The 26,768-nt window shown below is 37.1% G+C and overlaps 1 protein-coding gene across 1 annotated transcript in view; it reads left to right on the top strand.

Annotated features, from left to right (window-relative positions):
- Positions 1 to 26,768, top strand: part of mdga2a (MAM domain containing glycosylphosphatidylinositol anchor 2a) — a 190,406-nt gene that overhangs the window by 135,240 nt on the left and 28,398 nt on the right. Inside the window, exons 9-10 of the mRNA XM_060866341.1 lie at positions 11,444 to 11,713; positions 22,155 to 22,303. Coding sequence (XP_060722324.1) covers positions 11,444 to 11,713; positions 22,155 to 22,303 — 419 coding nt within the window. The remainder of the gene's footprint in view (positions 1 to 11,443; positions 11,714 to 22,154; positions 22,304 to 26,768) is intronic.

The raw sequence follows: 26,768 nt of genomic DNA, 5'->3' as shown, positions 1-26,768 counted from the left end.
ATAGTAACTTAATTTTAAACTTTACAATTTTTATTCTGTTTTTGTGCTTCTGTAAAGCTGTTTTGAGAAAATGTCGATTTTTAAAACCGCTATACAGGGAAGTTGAATTGAATTACATTGAAGTCTCATAATTAGTGAAGCATTGATTTTGATATTGATACTGCTATTGGCCCAAAACACGGCTCACACAACATATTCATAAAAGATCCCCAGATACCAGCATCAGATCTCAGATGATACTCATAATAATGCTAATGAATGTTGTTAAGCTAATGAACATCCAGCATGAAGCAATAGTGATCGAGAAGTATGTCCCGGTATTTTCATTCTTTATTAGTGGCACACCAGAACAATGGTGCAAGCTAGGTCAGAAATATAGTCCACAGAGGACAGCAGCTGAGTGAATCTAACAGCAGTTTCCCAGTATATTGTATAACAGCCATTGACAACAGAGAACAGAGATTCTGATGCAATGACATCAAAAAATGACTTTACTTATAGCTGCACAGATGCATTGTCTGGAGCAAAACCCATTCTCTACTGCATCCCTACTCCATCAAAGATAACTAATACCGCCTGCTGATGCACCTCATTTAAAACATGCTACATTATAAGGAGCAAGCTGTGTAGACTATGTGCATGACAACATTAGTGCACTTTTAATAGCAAATGCTGTTACACTCACTTTAAATCATCATGGGGAAAACTGTTTATTTGAACAGTAGCTGTTCAAATAGCTGAACAGTTTTATACTGTAATTACGTCGGCAGATCTCTACACACAATACTTGCTGAGTGGTTGAGTACAAAGTGACCTGCCTCTGCTTTACCTCCTGCTATACATCTGGTCAGTGATGTTAGCAACAATTTCATGACAATTTGGTAATGAGTTTTGATAATTAATAAAGGCAGATGTAAGTCTGCTTGTCTGGATTGGCCAAGCCTTGGTGATCATTGAGGTATTTGGTTGATTCAATTACATTTATTTCTATAGCACTAATAACAATTAATTCACATTGTGCCAAAGCAGCTTTACATAAGAAATGAAACAGAATAAAAAAAAAGTTTAAAGTTTAAAATAAAATTGCTCTAACATCTATCCCTAATGAGCAAGCCGGAGGTGACGGTGGCAAGGAAAAACTACCTGAGATGATATGAGGAAGAAACCTTGACAGGAACCAGACTCAGAAGGGAACCGCATCCTATGTAAATTATGTCCTCTGTACAAGAGTTTATAGATCTCAAACTAGGCTTCTTTTAATTAAACAATTAAACAATCTCATAAAACAAGATTCCTATCCTTATAACTGATATTGTTGCCAAAACAGAGCAAAATGAAAGTGCCAGTAGCACATATGGAAATGCCTCAGCGAGGCAAATGGTATAATAAACAGGAGCACCAAGTACCAAAAAAAATGTGAATTTTTGTGAAAATGTGAAAAATGTAGATTTTTTTTTTCACCTCAAGACAGAGGACTTTCTGGAATATCTGGTTGTCAACAACAATTAACATCTTAACCCCCCTCCTCCTTCTGAAGAAAAAAAATGAATAATGAAACAAATAAAACATAAAAAAAAATTGCACAACAACCGTACGGTTAACACCATCCCACAGTGTATACACTGCCAATGTTAAATTCATGTTCTGGTGCAAAGAAAATGTCAAAAAAAGGTGGAAGGTCAGAATTTGTGTTAGCAAATTTTTGCATTTGTATTCATATAGATATGCAAAGTATGTTTTGTCCGTGATATTCACAATAATTTAATGGCAGGCTACTAGCACTTTCTGTCATGGCAGACCTCAAGCTTGGAAAACGGCATGCATCTGCCTGAAGTACATCCAGATCTCTCTCCTCACTGCACTTCATTATGCTGATGCATTGTCACTACCAGCACTGGCAGAGTTTTCTGTCTACTACCTAGACGAAGCAGCCACGTCTGCTGCTCACTTCATTTCCTACTGTGCCAACAGGGTGTAGACATCATGCTGCTGTTAGGGCAAGACTCATCAAGTGCTTTCCCAAGATGTCCTGGTCGCAAACAGTTTGGGCATTAGACAAATCCGTCATCAATCTCCATTTTTATTTTGAACTTGAAAAATCATGAGATACTGTGCATCCAGAACATCAACAATGTTATTTTCTAATAATGGTGAAATGTGACAAAAATGGTAAAAACTCGATATTTGAATCACCATCACCCAAAGGTTCTCTCATCACCCAGTGCAGAATTACCAATAACAAAATGAGGCTTATTAGGTTGAAATGAGTGATTATACATGGTGTTTATTCACAGTGTCTTGGAATCCCCTTTTTTCTACTGTTTCCACCTTTCTCAACAAGAGAAAAATGAGAAAGAATATGAATGTAATGTAACAGGGAGTTTTAATTGGCTACCCATGTGGGGTCACAGTCAAGGTGCCTCAAGATGATGACTTTGAATTAGAACTCAACAAAGAGACGAGCAAAAGAGAATTATGGAAACCTGTTTCTACCAAGCAGAAAAACATATTAAGTGTAATTGTGGCAGCCTACAATACAATACAGCACACTGAAATTCTTTTCCTCGCATATGCCACTGGAATTTTGGTTAAAGCACTGCAGCAATAAACATTTGTTCTATATAAATACGCTAAGAACAACACGTGACGAGATTTGCCGTGGCGCCCCTAACGGAAAAAGCCGAAAGTAGAAGAAGAAGATATAAGAACAAAATGCATCAGCTAGTAAAGACAAGGAAAAGCAGATGTTAGCATGCACTTGTTATTTGAAGTTAGTTACGTTGTTAGTATGTAGTGGAAATCTAAACTGTGAGAAAAAAGTCAATCAATAAAATAAAATAAATTAATAAATCAAGAAAAGAATTGGGGGCACGGTGGCTTAGTGGTTAGCACGTTCGCCTCACACCTCCAGGGTTGGGGGTTCGATTCCCGCCTCCGCCTTGTGTGTGTGGAGTTTGCATGTTCTCCCCGTGCCTCGGGGGTTTCCTCCAGATACTCCGGTTTCCTCCCCCGGTACAAAGACATGCATGGTAGGTTGATTGGCATCTCTGGAAAATTGTCCGTAGTGTGTGATTGTGTGAGTGAATGTGTGTGTGAATGAGTGTGTGTGTGTGTGCCTTGCGATGGGTTGGCACTCCGTCCAGGGTGTATCCTGCCTTGATGCCCGATGACGCCTGAGATAGGCACAGGCTCCCCTTGACCCGAGGTAGTTCGGATAAGCGGTAGAAGATGAATGATTAAGTGAGTGAGTGAGTGAGAGAGAAAAGAATTGTGAGATACAAACTCATAATTGCAAGTAAAATAAAGTTGTGTTATATGATACACAGTCGTGAGAAAAAAATGGACTCGTGAAATGTTAGTTCCAAAAATGTAAAAAAAAAAAAAAGAAAGAAAAAAGTCAAGAATTATGAGATAAAATGTAATTATTACGAGAAACGAACTCACAATTCTGAGACACGACGTCAATTTTGATCTGCATAACGGAAACAGGCTTCCACAGGAGTGTTCAGGAACTATTACTATGGTTATCTAATCTATTTTTAGTTATTTTTATTATACTATTAAAGGGAAACACACACGTGACTTGTATAACATTCTTCTTCCAAGGCTTCGTCTCTTCGTCGTCCATGTTTTATAGCTACAGAGAGGAGTAGGATGCTTCACGGTATAAGTACAATTTAAAAAAAAATGAGTGCATTTGTAGAGAGAAGAGCTCAAGAGCTGCCCTGCTAGGCACTGAGAGCTCCACTTGAATTCTCCTGTCTAAAGTCAAAGAATGAATGTCTTACACATTCATCCATGAGTTACATTTCCACTAAGGGCACCAAACAGCCGCACTAAAACTACACTACAGCAAAGGCACATGCTTGGAAAGGAGAAAGTGGTGGTCTTCTGTGCGCTTTGCATATGCAGCCCCTCGATGACCTTATTCATTTCCTCACTTCCCTATTTTAAGATGTCATTTTAAAACATGGCTTAACGCCTAATTAACAGCCAGCTAATTTATTCTAAGCAGTGCTTATTGTACATTCATTAATGTAGAGGTCACCTGAAAAGAATATAAAGAAAAAATACAAAGCAATATGGACTTGATGGGCTATAAAGGAGTTTAAGGGAATGTGATGGGTGAGATAAGGATTTATAAATTATCAGCGAATAAGTCTCTTATGTCTCCAAGTTGAAGAGTGTGCTTTTTGTAACTCAACCTAAATGTATTATGTCTCTAAGGTCTTTCTGTCATCATGATTTTGTCATATACTTTGACTTTCAGATAATTGCATATTATATCAGAGATATTTTTATCTATATAAAGAACAATGAAAAGCCTGTACCTATCTCAGGTGTCATTGGGCATCAAGACAGGATACACCCTGGACGGAGTGCCAACCCATCACAGGGCAGACACACACTCATTCACTCACGCAATCACGCACTACGGACAATTTTTCCAGAGATGCCAATCAACCTACCATGCATGTCTTTGGACCGGGGGAGGAAACCGGAGTACCCGGAGGAAACCCCCGAGGCACGGGGAGAACATGCAAACTCCACACACACAAGGCAGAGGCGGGAATCGAACCCCCAACCCTGGAGGTGTGAGGCAAACGTGCTAACCACTAAGCCACTGTGCCCCCCTTCGAACCTTCAAAACTCTAGATTTACGAGATTTGACAGACACCCTTATCCAGAATTACTTTTATATTTATACACCTGAGCAATTGAGGGTTAAGGGTCTTGCTCAGGGGCCCAGGAATGTCAGCTTGTTGGCCTGGGAATTCAAACTCACAACCTTTGAATCATAAGTCCAACACCTTAAGCACCAACTTAAGTGATTGTTTAAGAAAGAGTGTACAGTATGGAGTGTCTTTCTCTCTTCCAGTATGATTCAGGTTGGTAGGTAGGTTTTTCCCTTTATCCTTCACCCCATTCCATTTCTGTCGAATTATCCTCGCATATTTACTAAGCCACTAATGACTGCGCTCTAAGCAAAATTAATGACATTTTGATTGGCACTCAAGAGTGACTCCAATGCATTTTCTCTCAATTTAATCTGATTATATACTGTTGACGGAATTCAGTTGTCAAGAAAATACTCATACAGCATACTTTTTATTGGTTAAATCCTAAAAATACCACATGTTTTGGGAATTTCCTAAATGGCTGATTAAATTAGAAATTTCTTTATTTTCATGTCATTAACATGATGCACACGAAGCCCTACTGTCTACGGATGCAAGTTTCAAATGACTTTTAAATGATTTTTTAATGTCTCCTTCAGCTGACTCCTTTGTATCGCACTGCAGTCTCACAGAAACAAAAGAACCTGATTGGATAAATCCCTGATCTGACTTTGCTTGTAGTATAATTTCTATAAGAGTAGTATATATATTCTATAGTAGTGTATATATTCTAAAACACGGTATCTGACCTCTAGTGTAACAAGTAAGAGGAGTAGGTTTGAGACACACAGGTTAGCTATGTAGAATTACACGTAATATTAGTTATACCTGATGTATATCTTTCTGTGTGTGGTCAATATGCTTACTGTTTATCCTCCCTTTCCTGATTTGTATCTGTATAGATAGGTATGTGGACGAGCTTTGATAATCTAATTTCATTTTTGCTTTAAACATCATTTTTATATGTATTTTTTTCTTCTAATTTATGTTTATATGGTGTCATTATTCCCATCCTGTCCTGATTTAAGTTGTAGTAGAACTTGAGTCATGTGTGCATTTCATTCTGCCATTTTTATTTTTACGGATTTTTACACTATAACTCTTGTAGCAAGTCGACGCTAGTCTGAATGTTGAATCTCACTAATTCAATCAAAAACTTAACACATAACATAACACCTTTCTTCTTGCAGTCACTTCAGTCTCTCAACGGCTTCACATTCTTGTATTTGAGCAAGTTTGATTGACTAAAGGAAAAGACAAAAGACCTTTTTTTACCTGTATCTGTGCAAATTCAATAACCGATTGCCCTAAAGCACACACCAAATGAGTGCCTGGGAACTAAAGAGGGCAATAAAATAAAAGAGGAAAGATTTCACAAGACCCAGTTGCTCTATAAAAGAGTGGCTTAATTAACACCTTTGAAATAAGGGCCCCATTTTTCATCCAGTTACAGTTTCATCCAGGTGAGAACACAGTGAGATTTCTGGATTAAAATGACATAAAAGCATTTGTGTTATTGTGAAAAAACTGTTTTATATGTAGATTTGTCTCCTTTTGATATAGCCAGGCATTATTTTATACAATGGGTATAAAAAGTCTGTTACCATTACAGGTTTTTGGTGAAACCAACCTGCTTCACTTCAGCTCTTTTTCCACTTTTAATGTGATATAGCAACCGACAAAGTAAAGTAAAGTGCATATTAAATTGAAACATTTTAGGAAAGGTACAGAAACCTGGTTGCACACACCTTTAATAACTGAACGTGACTGCTCAAAATGAACCGATCACATTTAACCTCAATTTCAGAAGCAATTATGGGCCTTTTTACACCTGGTCACTTCATGTGTTTTCTCTGATCCGATAGCTACTGTATCTGATTTGTTAAAACTGTTCCATTTACATTAGACCACATAAATGCGTCTTGGCGAATCGGATATCAATCCGATCTTTCTACTCCCACCCAAAATGCAAATATATTTTACCGCATTTCTGTTTCTGGCACGATGCCCAACTCGTGAGTCACTTGCGAGTGACGTACTTCCGTTTGGGAGGAGTACTGTATAGCGCTGACGTATGTGGCTTGAACAACCACATTCATTTACACCTGTCTAGTTTCATCTGAAATGCGTCCCAGACCACCTCCTGAAGTGGTTTGAACGATCGGATTTATATCTGTCTCGAAAATGTTTCGGAGGGCATTTAGACCTGGTCTTTTTACGATCGGATAGCTATCCGATTACAGAAAATGCATGAAGTGACCAGGTATAAAAAGCCCCTATGATGGACCTGTCATCGATTAAGCCATTTTGATTAAGCCCAAATAAGGTTAAGCTGTTTCAGATTGATATTCTTGGTTGCATCTGACTACTGAAGTTGTGGTCCATAAACAGTAACAGTCATGTACAGGACCTAACTGTAGAAAGGTATCAGTTAGGAGAGAGGTACAAACCTAAGGACTGAAGCATTTCTGAAAGATTACTAAGTACAATGGAAAACTGTGAGGACTGTCATCAACAAGCGGAGAAATGAGCCAAAAACAGGATGTTCCTCCAAAATATCATTGAGGCTGCCAAGAGACTTACAGCAACATTAAACAAGCTGCAGGAATATCTGGCAAGTACGGGTCACTCCCTGCGAGTGTAAACAATCTCTATATCCATATCACATTAAAAGAGGAAAATGAGTTGGCAGGATTTATCTTTGTTTGCACAAAAGCCTACAATTTTACTGTGGCTGTGGCCATCACCTTTTTTTTTCAGCGAGCATTTATCTAAAGTGCAAGAGGGACAGACAGCAATTTCAGGTACAACAGAAAACCTTATGTGAAAGGATACAGTATGTGGTTACCTGCGCCAACCTTCTGAGGTTTCAATTTTTCAGGTTTTGTTTAGCAGGCAATGGGATTGAGTCACCGCCAGAGACGTGTGAGCAGCTCCCTTGTTTCTGCTCATCACCCAGAGCTTCCCACTAAATAAGTGGAGACTTTCTCAGCTGGCAAACTTCCCCAGTCCGTGAATCTCTCAGTGCCAGTCCACTGAGTCTGCTTTCCCTGGCTGTGTAGTGTGAGCTCAGCGGGGGAAGCAGACGCTCGCCACGTCACAAAGCCGCCTTTAGTAACTCGATCAAGGGCCAAAACGCAGCTTTCTGAAGTAAAAAACATTACAGGCATGTAGAAATGGCTTCGGCGAGTCAACGGCTTTGATGTGAAAGAAAAAAAAATCCTTTCTGCCCAGACAGCAAGGTGTAGTGCATTTTGTTGAGGAAAGAAAAGTCACTTTTATAAAACATAGACACAGTCCAGCTGAGAATATTTTTCCTAAAAGAAGCCTGAGTGCTGAAGTATTTTTTTTTTGTCTGCCAGGATCCAATTTGAGGCTCATCAGTGCGAAGCAGTTCAGTTGTTTGCAGTGCTTCATTCTGTTCTCTTCTTTGGAACATGCTGTGAATCAGATAAGCCTATGCTGTGAAACAGGAGAGAGAAAGTCCTATAATATTTTAAGTAAACCACTCTTGGCAAATTTGTTTGTGCATTTTGTACTTGGCAGAAAATGAAGCATGAACGGCTTAAACAAATCAAGGAAATTTGTGTCCTACGACTATTTGAGTAAACTTAACCTGTGGTATTTTGTATTGCAGACCCACCAACAGCCATACAGGCCACGTTCTGACACGCCGCTTACTTGCATGTAATCCAGACACACAGACTCAGACACAGTGCTGTGCAGATTTACATGAGGGCAATTATGGATTTGCAGAGAATTAGCCAATTAGCCAAATATAATGAAGCCCAAAAAGATTAAGGCTGATGGATTCAATTAAAAAAAATGATAACCAACCAATGAACAACCCATTCATTATCCCCACCTTGTTCCATTAATCATTACTTATTCAAATTCTTACAATTTTTTCTCTGTTTATTGAGCCAAGAGCATATCTTTTATTTAGTTGTTTTTGTCAAAAATCTACTGCATGACTTGGCTTGAAGGTGTGAACAACCCTAAATTACTCGCATCAAAAGACCCAATCACATATTGTTAACAAATAATGAGTGGAATTAAAAGATTATTGTTTTTAATTATTTTTTCTCCCAAGCATCTATTAAAAAAAGCAGAATAGATTCAGTGCCTTTCCCAAGACTTGCATTATGGCCTTGGACGTGTATGAAATAATATATTAGCTCCAGTGTAGTAAATTTTAATGACTTTATTTTTATAGAGCAATATTGAAATGATCAACCATGTCGAATGGCTGAAAAGGTCAGCATATGTGTGTGCTGTAAACAAAGTCAGGAGCTAGCCTTGGACTGAATTGTTTATATTTTATTGAGGTGTAATATTAAATTAGAGTTACAGGTTATGCATTTAAGTTGTATTTAAGGTTGTATTTAAGATTATGAACTGACTTGTGGTAAAACCGACAAATTGTAAAATGAATTTGTGTCGTTCATCATGTGAAAAAATAACTTATGCACAATAAAATAAGGTGCCTTGTGTTACCGAAATGATCACAAACTGATTGAATTAAATAAGTGGTTTGCACCAAGCGCTTATTATTAGTGTAGTTTGAGCAGTGTGTATGAATAGATTTTTTTTACACCATTATAAACTGTATATACTGTACACTATATGGCCAAATGTTTGTCAGAATCTGACCATCATAACATGTGATTTTGTTGAAGATTATTCCCCCTTAGTGCTTATCTAAAAAAAAGCTCCACTCTTTAACCCTCTGGAGTCAATGATATATGCGTTTTGTGGCATAATCTCCTGTTAAGGCCGAAAAGAACTTAAATTACTCTTTCAGTTTCGATCGTACAGACAAGAGCAATACATCAATCGAATCTGTAAAGGATCTACTTTTATTTGTATACACACATAATAACAACAAAACACTGTGCTTTTGTAGAATAAAGAAAATAAACAGAGTGCGTTCTCTGCCATCTCGGAAGGCTTTTCCATTATGATGGAACAGGTTTGAGCTTCCCAGTTCCATTGAAGGGAAACGTAAAGCTACATCATATAAAGACATTCTATACAATTGTATGTTTCCAGCTTTGTTGCAAGAGTTTGTGGAAGAACCATGTATATGTGTGATTGTCAGGTGTCCAGAAACATTTGGCCATTGTAACATCATACCTACCTACATTTCACTCAAATCATAAGAAAGAGGCCCCATCCACAGTATCGACCTGGCCAAATGGTACAGCTGTCTACAAAAAATCTTCAACACAAGCTCCCTTGTAGAAAACTTGGTCCCTGGTCTCCTGCTAGCTACAGTTACCCCCAATTACCACAGCTCACATACATGTCGTGCCTCACTTCTCAAACCGGCCCACACCGAATTCTCCAATAATAAAAAAAAAATATTTTTTGGATTTATGTTTTGGAATGGTTTGCTACTGTATGCTGACTGTCTTCTCTGGTTTTATAGACTTTCTGTCTGTTTTTGATTTTATCTAATGTTTTTGGAACTGTTTGCCCTTATTATTAGTAATTATTAGGTTGCAAACAGTATTGAAATTATAAAATACACTATTTTCATTTTTAATCAGATTTTAGCCATGCAAATAATTACAGATTTCACACTTACTGTTGAAGACCCTTGTGTGCTTTTCTGTTAAATCATTTCCCTATTATTATTCTTCCTTATTGTTATTATTCATGAATCCCGCAATGTTCTCTAATAGTAAGCACAGTAACACTGTTTTTTTTTGTCACAAACTGGTGACAAAACTCCACTTCTGCCTCTCAGCATCTCTGAAATGTTGTTGTTTGAAGCATTTTTTCTCTCAGGGTCAATATTTTCGCATCATCATAATCAGAAGAACAGATGGCTCGCATGTACTCTTGTTAAAAATTTGTCCTTATTTAGTCACAGCTTTTCTACGGTTTCAGTGTGATGTCTATGCAGTGGTATTAAAACTAATTTAGCTATTTTTCAGTGCTATTCTCAGTTCGATGTGATGATTAGAGCACTTCAATCTGTAGATTGAGAAGTTTACTTGAAATATATGGGTCTTTTTTAATATGCACTTTATGATGTGTATCTATTATTTATACCATTTTTGACTCACCCAGCATTTTCCAGTTTATTATGATATCAGTGAGGCTTTCATTAAAGACAACACACTTACTCTGTTCAGTCTTTCACAAATTGTCGTCCCCCACAAAGAGTATTGATTAATATACCAAACTGAACTATAGGGGGCAAAATAAATATGGCCCTCCAGATGCATTTGGTCCTGTGCTCATCAGCATTACACTGTCCTCCAGCAGTGTTTAAGTGACTCTCTCTGTCTCGCCTTATGTTGATGTGAAGCAATTAATTTCAGACAATTTAAGGCTCGGCTTATTTGTTGCTTCTTCCCTTCAATGTTTTAGCTGCATTATTTTTCCCACTGTGACTTCTGTCCAAGTCAGATTGGCACATGAAAGGCAAGTTAATTAGCTAAAGCTCTTTGAGTTCTTTCATGGCCTGCATTATTCTGGTGCTGCTAAGCAGACAAGCATCACAAATCATGACATATGTCATTTTATTCTTCCAGACAGGTCAAACAGATGACATTTCAGTTATTTCCTCGTTTGATGACTTATGAATTTTTTGATTAAATGGGTTTAGAAGACATTGATCATTCAAACGCTATAAAGAAAGATACTGAAATCAGAGACTTCAGCTAATTTCTCTCAGTGTTGTGCAAATGGAGTGATGATGCACTATTCATATGCTGTCACATCCTGAGTCCTCTTCCTGTGGCTGTACGCAGATCCTCCGGCTGTAGAGCCTGTGTCTTTGGAGGTTCGTCAGGGTCTGAGCCGGCCTGTACCGATGACCTGCCGTGTTCTGCGTGCTCACCCTTCACGAGTGTTGCGGTACGAGTGGCGTCTGGGCTCACGCCTTCTGCACGCAGGCCACTTTGACACAAGCGATGAAACTGAGTATTCAGTGCGTAGCCTCACCCGTGACGGCTACGGAGAGTATACCTGTGACATCATCAATGAGGCTGGAGCTGGCCGCTGCACCTTCCTGGTCACTGGTAAGAGCACGTTTCTGTCTCTTTAGTGCACACTTGAATACAGTATATTCATGAGCTATAATTTCATTGTGCATATGATCTTCATTGGTGTGTAACTGAACCTTTAAATGTGTATTTGAGGAGCATTTAGATGTCTAATTGATTTAGCCAGCCTTTAGAAGAAAATCAAAACTTTATCAAGAAAATGCTTTTTCTTTTAGGTCTCTCAAAATAATACATACATTGTTTAAATGGTTTAAAGAAACATTTACTGTACCTTTCTCAGTCAGCAGCAAGAAATCATATAGGTCTGTGAAATAATGATGAGAAGCAGCACAACAGTCATCATCTCCACCCACTGTTCATTCACTGACTATCAGTAAACACTTTATCCTGATGAATGTCGCAGTGGATCAGGTCCTATTTAGGTGGACATTAGGTGAGAATACACTCTGGGATGCCAGTCCATTGCACGGCACCATACACACACACACATAGCTAAGCCAACTACTGCTATTTTTTTGGAAGAAGGGAGGAACGAAAAGAACCTGGACGAAACCCACATAAACTTCACACAGACAGTGACGTGATTTCAGTAGTACTGTAACAGCGCTCATATCTTTATATCTTAATAAGTTTGCCCACATACATAGCACATGCTTTCAGGTCAGAGAACGTGAGAACCTTCTCATCGTCCCATTTACCAGCATACGGTATACATGCTAAATACATTTTAGGAACTGATGATGTTTTGTACTGACATTGTATACAACTTTTTGACACTTGTAATTTAGAAGCAGGATTAGCGATGATAATTTACCTGAAACAATGAAACCCTGCCGTTGCTGTGTTAACTCCACATTGCACTGCCAAAAATGTTAAGTATGGAACAATGTGGTGTTAAAATGTTATGGTAAGCTGCTTAACAACAAACTCCAGTGTGAAAACCCCTGACCCTCATTGTGTTACACCGCTAAACTTGTCTTGCTTAAAACAGCCAAGGAGGATGTACATTGTGACGTTTTTTTACTTTTTGACGTGAAAGTATGAGACAAGGTGTTATTTAAACTGGCTCTATGCTGTACTTATTCAATCATGGATGTTGACAACACAAATATGCAAATAACCCAAGGTTTAGGACTGTACAGTGTGAATCGTCAGAATATGAATAGCCAGGACTAAGTGTTAACCCCATCTATAAGTATTACAATGACTCCAGGTTCACAATTTCAAGTGTGAAAAGCCCTTATTTCTTGGACACTTGGGCAATCAACTTGTCCAAGCTGCAGTTCTAATTAATGCAAATCAGGTGCAAATACTGAAGTACGCAGGAATACTACGTGCATAAAAAGTAAACTAAGCTAAGGAGATATGCAAATATCTTAAAGAAGCTGTTATAATAATTTTCACACTTTATTACAGAGAAATGAGAAGAATAAGGATACTCAGTAAGCTGGTATGTTATTCCTCCAGCATGCTGTCAAATGATGCACTACAACATTTCAATTCAGGTATTCTGGGTCTTGCCTGAGTCCAACACTGTCAGCCATCCAAATGTAAGCTTACAAAGTATGTAAGTAAACAGACGTAAACTCAAAAATGTCCAGTTTTCGTCAACGTAAATGTATCTAAAACATCTCACCAGGACGTTATTATCAAAGAAATATAAATGTATTAAACCAAATTAGTTGATTTAAGCAGGCAATAGAACAAAACAATTTCAAGCTTGAGATTAATCACTTTAATAGTTGTATGTATCATAAGGTGTTACGTTTGTGTCATAATAGGAAATATTAGGATGCATTTACATTTCTTGTTGTCTTAGCAAGTGAATAATCCAGTTTATGCAGTTATAGTTTATACAGTAAAATTATACTAGCATTGGTGATGCTGTCATGTGAAATGTCTGTACAGTTTTTATCCATAGCTTTGATGAATTACAACAGGAAACTGATCTTCTTAAATAAGTGTGTGCAGAAGGATAATTAATTTTCTGTGTGTTTGTGACAATATACTGTATGTATAACCAGATTGAAAGTATCTAATGTGTAGTTCAGTGATGTTTACCAGATGTAATGCAAACCAGTAGTATAATAAAATTTAAAGCCTATCTGCATAAAAAGTGCATTATGAGACACTTTATAAAAACTTGTATTTTAGAAACACCTACACGTTAACAGATTCTGCCATGCTGTAATGATGTCTTTATATATAAAATCTCTGCATTTATTTACTTGGAAGCGTAATTTAGTGGTATAACAAGCAGCATATTTTTAATGGTTGGGTTTAAGCCACTTCCCTTTTTACTCATATTCAGAAACACACTTTCCTGCAATGACGTCTATAGCACAGCACAGCAGTAGTTGTGACATTTGAAATCTGCTGTGCAGGGATTTTTTTTTTTTTTCCTCTAACCAATTATGTTTCAAAATTTTTCTGACTTTAATCCCTGTCAGGCTGCAAGGCTTTAAAGTCCTGTCTCATTTCTTACTCTCTTGTTTTTTAAATGTACACTATTAACGTCATCCTACTTTATTAGAAATCAGCAGCTTTTCAACTGCTAACTAAATGCAACTTTTGCAATCACTTCTGTGTCTGCTTTCAGTGGCTTTTCATTGTGTTGTAGATCTGTACTAAAGTCCTTCTTTTATATTTCATTGTCCAGAATGTTGTACAGTTCCCTTAAATTATACGATGAGCTGTTTCGGCTTGCTGCCATGTATTTGCGGCAGTATGCTATTTTCTCTATGTGATTGTAGCTGGGAAGCATAAGCTTCAAAGGTTTGCTAATAAAATAGAGTATTGCCTGATAACCAGTTAGCTTAAGAAGAAAACTAATTGGCAAAAATCACTATGGAGTGATGGGAATTGATGCTTGGTGCAGAGGGTTTTCTCTGTAGTTATCCTGTTGTTTGTGTCTGTCCTGAGAGCAATTTTAAATGATAGTATATTTGCTTAAAATGTTGCATAAAATGTGCTATAATGCAGGTACAAAGCTGCAACTTGCCACAAGAAGCTTTCAAATGTAAAAGCCCATAGGTGATTTAGTATGTATGGGTTCTTGGTGTTGGAGTGGACTGTTTGTCCCCAGCATAAGACACATAACTGATCCTCAGTGGTCACCATCTTAATAGAAACCATTTCCGTAATAACTTCCTTCCAACCTGGAATAAATATTGTCAGCATTGTCAGTGCTTTTGTAAGACAGAGTAGTTTATTACTGATGAAGGGAATCAAGGAGGCAGAATTAGCTACATCGCTACTGCTAAATTATGCAATTAATATAAAGCCTGGAATGGTTTAAAACACTTGGTGTGGAATCAAGTAGATACAAACCTATAAAGAAACAAAGGAGAGGATAGGTACTCTTGATCATTCTAAGTCAATATGAGACAAATATTGTGTCTTTATTGTGAATTAACTTGACTTTCCTGCAGCTGAATGGTTTATCATGTAGCTTCAAAAGCTTCAAATAAGCTTGAAAGTGATGTAATTATAAGAGACCTTGCTAATGTTAACTCAAGAACTCTGGATGGGGCAGGATCTAGGGTGGGGTTTTGTGTACATCGAGTAATAGGGGAGGTGTCAAAGAGTTTAAATATACTTGATTCTACCCACTTAAATGCTAGAGACCTGATCTTGACACATTTTTGCGTAATTCTTTTTTAACTCCATCAAATAAATCAATGTTAATTCAATCTGCTTATCGGCCATTTTCGCTCAGTATAAACAAATGAATTATTTTATGGCCGCCGGTCTGACATAAAATATCTCGGGACACCTTTGGCTTTCAGTGAGAGACGTTTGCACCTCAGTTGGGATAACCTTACACAGAATTTTATTGGTTGAATATAACGGCTTCAAATTTTAGATATTTATAAACATGTACATCTTCTAAAAAATGGGTTCGATATCACTATTTACTTTGGAGATGGAAACATTTGTGTGAAGAAAAGATCTGTTTTTTGTTTGTTTGTCTTTTACTTCTCTATGAGTAGTAATAGTAATAGTATCTCCTAATAGTTTTGGCAGAAACAGGAATATTTATGAAAAGCTACAAATTCTTAAAGCTCTGAGTGTCAGTTTTCATATAGGTCTGTTCTTATATCTGTATTTATCACCACTGTTGAAAGAGACATGACAAAGTAATTCAGTGCTGAACATGGACACTTCAGAACAGGCACAGATTCAGTTTTTTTTTGTTTTTTTTGGAGTTAAAAAAATTCACAAGTCTCAGATTTGTTTAAATTCAATTAAAATACATCACAAACTGGTAGAAAATGATCAGCACCCCACAACAATCTTACTGGGCCAGCTAGCTAAAAGTTATTCCGATCTCGCCGTCTAATGTCAGAGAAAATTCCCAAACAAAAGCTGGCTAACATTTAAAAATATTTTCAAACAAAGCTGTTTAACTAACAATAGAGAATCTGAAAGAGCTGAGCAGCCAGCTGTCTCAGTGTTTGTTGTTCCTGGGCTGGATATTAATATCATCAAATATTAAGACTGTGATATTGGTTTGTAAATCTAGCATTCTGGCTGGATCTTTGGTTTGTCCCTTAAAGGGAATCTTTAATGTTTTTATGTAGAACGTGAGAATAGATGTTTTAGCTTTCAGATTTGAAGATAAGATTCCAAGCAGAGGACATTTAGGAAACTGGGACAGTCGAGGAAAGTTTAAGATTAAGATGATAAGATGCTTCACTCTGAGGCAGCTCTTCTTGTACTGTCACAATCACAGATCTATGCTAAAGTAGATCTGTAAAACTTATAAGGATCATCAAGATGTTTCACAAAGCACGGCATTTCTGCCGTTTAATAAATCTAGTTTATGAAATGTAGGATGAATGATGAATAATATGTATGTGGTTTCTAAAACTAGGCACAAGTACAAGGAACAGCACTTTTCAGCCTTTCTCTCCGGATTGCCCTTTCAAACACACTAATCTGTCCTCAAGCCAAGTTATTCAATTTTCCATTTTATTCAGACTCACAAATTAGTTTTGTCATTTTGCGTCCCTTATATCAAGGACCAGGTAATTGATAGAAGGAAATGGAAAAAAAAACACATCCAGCCACACAGCAATGAATGAATGGAGAATATTTTCAATAAGATTCACATCAGCTGTGTGTGCATTGCTTAATGCCAAATGACGCATGATGGTTAGGCAGGAGAAATAGCTGGGTCATTGGAAAATTAATTCATTTTAAAACCCCATAGCCAATGGTCCTGATATGAAGCACACTGGGCAGAAAGAAGGAGTAGAATCACAGCCGTTTAGAGTCCATCACGTCTTCCACACTAGCTCCACATGACAGAAAGAGATATGGATTGATGTCCACAGCAGTCATCTGAGAGCTCAAAGGAGCCGAGAGTCAGTGCTGGCCTGCATTTGTTACATGATCCTGGCGCCACTGAAGCCTCATCTCCTCCAGTAGTGTTTGGCTTTAAGGGCCGAATACATGGACCTCTCTGCACTGCTTGGCATAATTTAGAGCTGCCTTCCTACAAGCTGTAGGTAAAGCCTGAAGCCCATCTCAGCAGCCTGCATTTATTTTCTTGCCATGGAAAGGTGGAGAGCTGACTTGCCACCGTTCAGCAGCTCTCTCCTCTCCCCATGCTCTGCCTTCCCTGCCATCTGGACACAAAGGCAGCTGCCAGAGTTAGCAGAGCCTGCAAACTCCAGGGAGGGAAGTCTACTCCAGCTACTGATTAGCCCTAAAAACTGGCCCAGTTTGTAGGCAATGCTTCCCAAGAGGTGCTCCGCTCCTGTTCACTGTAGGTATAATGGCTCCTGTTTTGTACTCGCAGTAAGTGAGCTGAGGGGAAGATGTAGTTTTAAAACAATGCAAAGTTTTGCTGGGTGTGGACATTTAATTAAAAAAAGATATATCAGATATCTATAGTAGAACTTAAGTAGAACTTAAGAAAAAACTAATTCTTACATTGATATTTTAATAGGGTCCATAAGACTGAGACAGATGGTGCAAATGTTTCTATTTTGCTTTTAAATGTAAATTGAACAGTTTTCATTACAAATGGCATGACAACTCAAATATTTTTTTTTTTTCATATTTTCTATGTCTCCTTTTTTGCTTTAATCATACTGGAGCTGGCAAGGACCCCAAAAGTTTGTAAAAAAAATAAATAAAACCTTATCTGAAATTCATCTGATCACATGCTTGATTAGAGATTAGACATGAGGAAAATCTAACCTTCTGTACAAAGCTGTTAACCAGTTCAATGTTCAATATCACAAATTTGCTGACATACATTTTAAGATAAAATATTGAATATATATTAAAGATATTTAATATATAACATTTCCTTTTTTTGTGTTTTAAATATTTTTAAATGCTAAAACCGTCTGTTCGTTTCCATTTAAAATAAAGCACAGTGCAATTCTCAGACCCACTGTATTTTATATTGCTCACAAGCAAATTTGCAGCAATTCTTCTGCAAATAATAATTCACCTTGATTTCATGATAAATCGCCTTATCAGGACAGTAACTTTAAATCCTCTGCTTCTTTCCTTCCTCTGTCCTCCTTTGACATCAGGAACAGTAAGATGTATGATATGTATGAGATTTTGTATGAGACAACATGTATGAGATGTGCCACAGTCAGTTGCTTAATCTAAGATCAAAAAGAACTCTGTGAATCTGATTAGCGGACCATGTGAAAGGCCAGACTCAGGTATACACAGGCCTGAGATCGAGCCAAAATCGTTACGAAGCTTTTAAGGCGCAGTCTCTCGATCTTTTTGCTCTGCCAGGCTAACACTAATCACCTTACTTTAGTGTTACTCTGTGTTGTCTTTAAATATTAGTGATTTTTTTTTTGTTGTTGTTGTTAAATTCTTATTTAATCCTGCCACAAACCACACTTGAATTTCTGTTTCTGTTCAGGTCCTTATTTGACTGGTTTCTGGCTTAACCTATGTTATAGCAGACAGCTCAGTTACCCGGAGTTGCATCATATTCATAACTTTATGTATGAAGTACTGTAAATTATTTGGATGGAAATATATAAGTTATTACAGATATGGTGAAAATCCTTAGCCCAAAAGCTGTGAGATCTGAAATGATACTGTCTGCTCTAAAAGATAAACATGCTATTGTAACTTACTGATGCATTCAATGCCTTAAGAAATGATAAGCTTTTTGAGAATTTGATTAATTCGTTTTCCCTGACAAATTTTTACAACAAATGAAGCATTTACTAAGAACTAAAAAATGCAATTAATCTTTTTAAAACAATCTTTTCATTTCAAATTCATGGTCCATTAACCCACCTACCCCCCAACCCACACACACACACACACACACACACACACACACACAATGTTGAAAGGGAAATAATGTTTCTAAACATTTCACATTTCATTAACAGGATATATTGTATTAAACAATAATATCATACGCACATACGCACTAAAGAGGTTTTAACAAGTTTGTTAAGATTAAAAAGCCAGCGTAACTTTGCTTCTGACTGTGTTAATGCACAAGTGTACAGTTAGGCTGAGGTCAGATGTGGTGATGCACTATACAGACAGAATAAAACACAGATCATTAAAAAATACCAATTGTTCCAGATCCGCTCAGGTCTTGTGTTCCTCAGGGCTGAAAGCTGTACTAATTAGTAGTGGAATTTTAGTTGTGGATTTTTGTATGCAGTTGTGGATTTATGTATGGTTTTTCACCACTAAGACAAACAAATCCAGCTTGAATTTCTTTAGAATCCCTTTATTCATTACAGTAGACTTGGAGCAAAGTACAAATCATGTGCAGCTCAAAATTGATTACACAGACAGACATTAACAAAATTAGGGATTAAGGTCATCATCATGTTTATAGAAGCAGGTGAGTTGTGCTTTGAGTCAACACACAGTAACCTGCTGGATTTAAACGTTATGACATGGGGACATTGTGCTCATAAAGGGATGCACATGGTCAGCAACAATATTTAGATTGGCTGTGGCATACAGTTCACACAGCATACATTATACCACCATCAGCACCAACCTGAACTGTTGACACAAGGCAGATCGGGTCCACAGGATCAAATTTGGACCCTAAGGTCTGTACGTTGTAGCAGAAATCCATTCTTCATCTGTCTGCTTTCAGCCTGTGAACTCTGTAGCTTCAGATCTCTGTCCTTAGCTGACAGGAGAGGAACTTCTTGTGGTCTTCAGCTGTTGTAGCCCATCTAAAGCAAGGTTTGTTGTTTGATACATTCTGAGATGCTTTTCTGCTCAACACGGCTGTAGAGAGTTCAAACTGAAAAGCGCCTGTCTGGCCGTTCTCCTCATACAGTACCTCACGTATCATCAAAGTGCCTTCACAAGTAGAACTGAGATCTGAACAAGTTGTTAATTTCGAGTGGTAGAAAAGTCATTATTTTACAGTATTCTGTACAGTAAAAGAACAGCATAGTGTAGATCTCAATGCATCAAGCATGAATACAGAAATCTGCTGTTTTGCTGTACTTCAAGAGGCACAATAAAAGTCATAGCTTAATAAATCTTTTCTCATTTTGTGTTCTTTCTCTTCCTTTAATTTTCTCTATTTCTTTTACTCACTTATGTACTCACTTATTCACTCACTGTTTTGTTGTGCCATTTGGGATGTGTTTACGCTGGTTCCTTATGGGATTGCCATGGCCCTTCTCCCAGGCTGTAGGGCTAAATCTGCAGATCATTAAAAAGTGCCACCACAAACTCTTAATAAGTCATGGCTGACATAAACACCGCTGGCAGGTTTATGAGGCTGCTTGCAGAGATCAGCAACTTCACATCCCTCCATGTCAGTGGCCACACTCGCTTCCCTTACAGCTCTGTCTGTGGTTTTGTCAGCACCTGTCATGAACACAATAACTCTCTGAAAGCTCTGACCAAGTCATCAGCTGTCAGATTCTGGATATTAACAGCTAAGGCTGAGATGCTTGACGATGCTAAGTCCCACTGAAGCCAATGGTTTATCAGTGGTAATATTTGAAGTTGTCGGTTCACAAACTAACCAAATGTTTAGTCAGCAATCAAATCTCCCATGTTTCCTCTGCTTATTTACAGGTTGTTTGTTTTTTCAGACAGTACATTCATGACACTGGGAAGGTACAAAGTTTTTTAAAATAAATGAAAATATGATTACCATTTTAGCCTTAGGACCATTACGTCATTCACTGGGCTTGCATATGGACTTAAATAAAAATATGGACTTAAATAAATTAAGTACTTCATATCATAGAAACTTTCACTTCATTCCCTGCTAATATATACAGCAGATTCATTCTATAATAAATACTGTTTCCCTTTTTAAAAGGTTAGATGATAGGTCGTTACTATCTTCATGAAAGTTTCTATATATTATTTTTTATGATATAAATTATAAAATATATAAAATGTATATATTTTATAAATATATAAAATTAGATATTTATTATATAATTTAATTGGTCACACAATCATGCACAGCAGTGAAAATGTTTTATTTTATAGTCAAATAAAAATGGTAAAAAATGGAATTTAAATTAAAATAAAATAAAGTAATAAGGAAATTAAATGGAATTTGTAGTGCCATAAAATGGGAGCTGTACAAGGAATAATTACAATAATAATATAATTATTACAATAATAATTACAATAATTAAATAAATACACAAAATTGAGAAACATATCAATCAATCAATCAATCAAATTTTATTTATAGAGCACCTTACAACAGCCAAAAGGAGCACAAGGTGCTTTCCAGAGAAACAAGCAAACATATAGCTTAGGAATAGTGTGTATGATATAGTGATATTCATTCATTCATTCATTCATCTTCTACCGCTTATCCGAACTACCTCGGGTCACGGGGAGCCTGTGCCTATCTCAGGCGTCATGGGGCATCAAGGCAGGATACACCCTGGACGGAGTGCCAACCCATCGCAGGGCACACACACACACGCTCATTCACTCACCCAATCACACACTACGGGCAATTTTCCAGAGATGCCAATCAACTTACCATGCATGTCTTTGGACCGGGGAGGAAACCCCCGAGGCACGGGGAGAACATGCAAACTCCACACACACAAGGTGGAGGCGGGAATCGAACCCCGACCCTGGAGGTGTGAGGCGAACGTGCTAACCTGATATAGTGATATGAATGATAGAAATGTATTGCGGTACAAAATGCAGTATTAAATAAGTAAACAAAAATGGATAAAAAGTGTATTGAAGCTTAATGCAATTTTTAGTGCATTTTGATTACTGAGCTGTGCAAAAACATCTGGTTGAGTTAGTAGGCGTTATGACACCAGAAAAGTCCAAGCTTTGGGAGCTCGCTTGGTTGAAGATGTTTTTTCTGAATCTACAGTGGCTTATCATAAACATTGCATTGCTTAATATTTATGCGATTATGTTACAAAAGGCTCTATGGATGTTCATGAAAAAAACTTTGTCTGTTGTCCTTGTACAGGAAAAGCTTATGCTCCAGAGTTCTACTATGACACCTACAGTCCACTGTGGCAGAACCGGCCTCGTGTTTATGGCTATAAGCTGCAGTGGACACAGATGAACCCTGATACAGTGGACCGTATCATGGCTTATCGTCTCGGCATACGGCAGGTAAACAGTTGTATATCATATTAACAGCTGAAGATGTATTTTCATATGCTTTATAAAACCTCCTGGTTTTGATATGTAGTGAGCAAATTAGACACAACAGCGGTAAAAAGGAGCAACCAAGCTTAATTCATGAGCACTAATCATATGCCACGCACTTTAAACATGGAACAGGCTACGATTAATGGGCCTCGTTTATCAAGCTGAATACAAACCGTTTGGTTGGTAAATCATTTGCACAAGGACACGCATGTGCTAAAGAAATTTTGTATCCATGAAAATCACATAAGTTCAGAAAAATATTCTGTGAACATGTGAATGTAAGAAGATAAACATAATATAACATAAACATTGGCTTGAATGAGTTCAAATCATATAACTTGCATTTGCATGGATTACACTTATATGATGAGGTGTATTATATATGATATGTACTGTTTATTATTATTATTATTGTTGTTATTGTTGTTGTTATTATTATTATTATTATTATTATTATTATTATTATTATTATTATTTACTGTTGAATATTTTTATTATGTTTACCGTATTTATCAAACATCTTTATCCCGAGCGACTTCTAGAAATGCTTTGTAGTCTCTAATAAAAAAAAAAACATGGTCATGCTGGGTCATCAGGTCAGCTATTAACATTAGCATTGAGAAACATAGCGTTTGTAAGAACCGATCATTTTATTTTATTGCCATTAATTAATTGAATGAAATGTAAAATATAATCCCATAATCATTCAATTATGACAAAAGAAACAGTGCCACAGACAGACAGACAGACAGATACTTTATTGATCAGAGAGTAAATTCATGTTATTAGATTTTTTTAATATATATTTGGCATAGAAGTGAGTAAATAGTAGAGATTCTGTAACATTTACATTGATTGACATGTAAAGTAATAGAAATAGAATGTTTTACTTTTGCAGGATACTAGACTAGTCATGGTTTTGCTTGGAAAAAAAAAAAAAATAAGTTTTTCAGGAATAGCAGAAGTGAGAAATCTTCAAACCCATGAATCTATCCCATTCTTCTGCTATTGACCTAGTGAACATAGCTGTAATTACAATTTTTTCCTCTCTATTTCTCTATTTCTCTCTCTCTCTCTCTCTCTCTCTCTCTCTCTCTCTCTCTCTCTATATATATATATATCTCTATATATATATATATATATATATATATATATATATATATATATATATATAATTTTCTCTCATTCTCTGTCTCTCTTTGTGATATGCTCATGACAGTGATTGAAGTCCTGAGTTTGAGGACTGTCTCTCTAGCTATATTTGTCATCCCTCAGTGACACTTGAGCGATAGTGAACATTTCTTATATAGAAAAAGAAAAGTGGCAGCATAATTTAAAACTCTATATGAAATGTGCTTTTCATATCTATCTATCTATCTATCTATCTATCTATCTATCTATCTATCTATCTATCTATCTATCTATCTATCTATCTATCTATCTATCTATTTAGTATGAAATGTAAATGTGAAAATAGTTCTTGTAATCAGTAAGCTGTAAGGATCTCTGGGCCCTTTGCACTCTTGATTGTACAATCTATCAGAGAGATGCACTCAAGTGTGTCTTAGCATTGCCTGAAAGCTGTCTACGTCCAGCTTCAGTGACTGGCTACTCCCCAGTCCGAGGTGGCCAGGCGAGGAATTCAAAGAAACTATCCACACAAAAAATGTTGAACCATGAGTTATAGATCTTCAATCTTCCAATCTACCATATGTGTAGAAAGCTTTTTTATCTTTGGGTTTATTTAAATAATCAAATCAAAATAATTTTATTAATGAAAAATAATGAAAAATAATGAGCTTGTAACAATCCAGAAAGATTGATACATTTAATTAATTACATGTCTGAAATTTTTGACAAACCCTGTTCATGGAACCCAAATAATAACAGACCCTTTTTTACATGGAGTCTGGATCTGAATGTTTAGAAAGTACAACAAAATAGCATTATTAATCATTTATCCTAATGCAGTAGACGCGACTCATAAAACATTGAACGCTTTGAGTAATAAGCATTAATTCTGTTAGGAGAGCGGATGCATTGGGTTTGGTATCTCAGAGGGACATGAAAATATGAATCTAATTTTGTCCTTTGGCAATAATTACTTCATCTAATATTATTTTACGTGAATGATCTTTTAAATTGCTTTTTTTAATTTATTCAACATGCTGAATACCCAAGATATTATGTAAGTACTTCTGTGTGAAAAATTTCCTGCAGTTCTCACACTTTGTCGTTCTCTCGGGGTGGCAATAATCATGAGGTAAATATTTGTGTTCATTAAGCTGTAATATTACAAGTATAGTTGGCATGAAATTTAGTTTTGTTCGCCAGTGTAATGCACCAGAAAGAATTGTGTAGTGTGAAACAGATAAGAGGGAAGTTGTACCTTAGGGGCAGAGACATCAAAACACAAGTATTGCGGTGAGTTAATAGTGAGTCAAAGCTGTGATTTTAGCCAATGGACAATTATAATCAGGCTGTTGCAAAGGCATCTGAGTCAGTAGTTGTTTATAACGCAGTGCAAGCCTTTTTTTATGTAAAGAAATTCATCATGTCAGATGAGCTCTTTTTCATGTTTTTGTTCATGTGAAGTGAAATTGAAGCCTTTTCTTTTAAGCAAAAATCTAACTCCATCCCTCACTAACAGGCTGGAATGATTAAACATGAATGAGAACGCAGGGCTGGTGCAGTGGAAGGAGCTTCGTAAATAAATAAATGTCTCCAACTCCCCAATACTCAACACTGTGCTGTAGCACGGCAACCAGAAGCCTCGCATTGCACGTGGAGGGATGTGCTGCTATTTATAGCCCAGTGCAGCCTGTTCCTCACCGTTCCCCCAGAATCATTATCATTTTGCCCTCACCACAGCCGTTGAATTAATAGTGAAGGCTGCTGGGCTTTGCAGCTCTGTAATGGATGATTTTGTGTTATCTGCCACTTTCCTTTCGTGAGTCAGGCGTGAAGAGGAAATCGCTCAAAAGACTTGGACGCAGATCTCATAAAGTGAGATTCACCTTGACTATCTGATGCTTTAACCTCCTTCTTTCTGTTCCTCCTGACAGCATTGGCCACGCCCCTCTCAATGTTTGCATTCCTCTTTCTCGTCCTCTTTCGCTGATCAATCTCTAGTGGATGTCAACATGCAAGGTTCAGAGAGTGGGATCGATATGTGCCACGGTAATTACATACCAGTTGTTTGGTGCAGGCACTGTCATTTCCGCGAAGGCACTTTGATTAGAGTTTCCTCTTTTTTTCTTTTTTTTCCAATTCCTCTGGCACTCCCTTTGATCGGATTCCTCTTTTCTGAGTTCTTATAAAGTTCTTACGAACTAGCTCATCAAGAAAACAGGATGACAGTCTGGGGAAAAAATGACTCGCTTCGTCATTAGGACAGTTAAAGAGATGACTTAGATGCTATCTGAAGATAGAAACCGAGCCAAATAATAAGCTCCTATAAATCTCACTAAGACTAATTACGGCTAAATGTCGCACTGTTTGTGCATGATTAACATTTGTAGGATAACTAATAGAATGTATTAGGAAACCATTGCAATCACATGGAATAGAAAATTTGGCTTAATTTAAATTTGATGGTGTGTTGCTCTTGCACCAAGCTTGGCGTTTAACACAACCATCTGCTCCCAACTGCTGTGCACACACTTAAACACTCTGATCCAATTAATTCTCATTCCAGGCAGGAAGGCATGATTGGATGTGAGTGGCAAGTGAAGGTAAGGGCAGCTACTGAATTATGTGGGCGATTACCAATAACAAAACAACACTTTTTCCATTTACCTGAGCCCAGCCTTACAAAAGCTGTTATCTCCTCCTGCCTTGGCATCTTAACTTCAATTAGAGGTTTATTTCAGAGAGCTTTCACTGTATCAGCGTAGATTATTGCGAGCTGACCAGCTTTCTGCTCTGGAATGTCTGTTTATTCAGTGCCAAGCCTAATAAATAGAGGAAAAGATAAAAATAAATATGACATTATTTTAGTTTTTGGAATGTTGCTGTAGAAAAGGTCAGAACGTTCAGTTTAATCCGACGGCGCCTTATAATAGTGATGCAGCGAGCTAATGAGCAAAAGGCTCCTGAATTATGTGCTACACTGCAGGAATAACTCAAGCAGACTGATGCCATCATGCCTGATCAAATTACGAACTGCGAGGAAAGTATTACGCTTTGACCAGACCATCCATTACTTCATCCCTATAATCATTTTAAAGATGTAATCTAAATTGTCCCCATTCAGATTAAATGAATTCAGGACAGTCATTAGGATTTTGGTGAAACTTCAAGCAAACCCAGAAACACTTAGAAAACAAGAAATTAGCTTTTATATGTTCTCTTATTACAAGAAGGACCTACAGGAGTTAAGGCTGGCTGGAGAAATACGTTTACTCTTTATTACCAATTTAATTCC

This window comes from Tachysurus vachellii, chromosome 3, assembly GCF_030014155.1.
Source record: "Tachysurus vachellii isolate PV-2020 chromosome 3, HZAU_Pvac_v1, whole genome shotgun sequence".
Taxonomy (NCBI): Eukaryota; Metazoa; Chordata; class Actinopteri; order Siluriformes; family Bagridae; genus Tachysurus; species Tachysurus vachellii.
The sequence above is the reverse complement of the archived record's forward strand: the minus strand, read 5'-3'. Positions and strand labels throughout refer to the sequence as shown.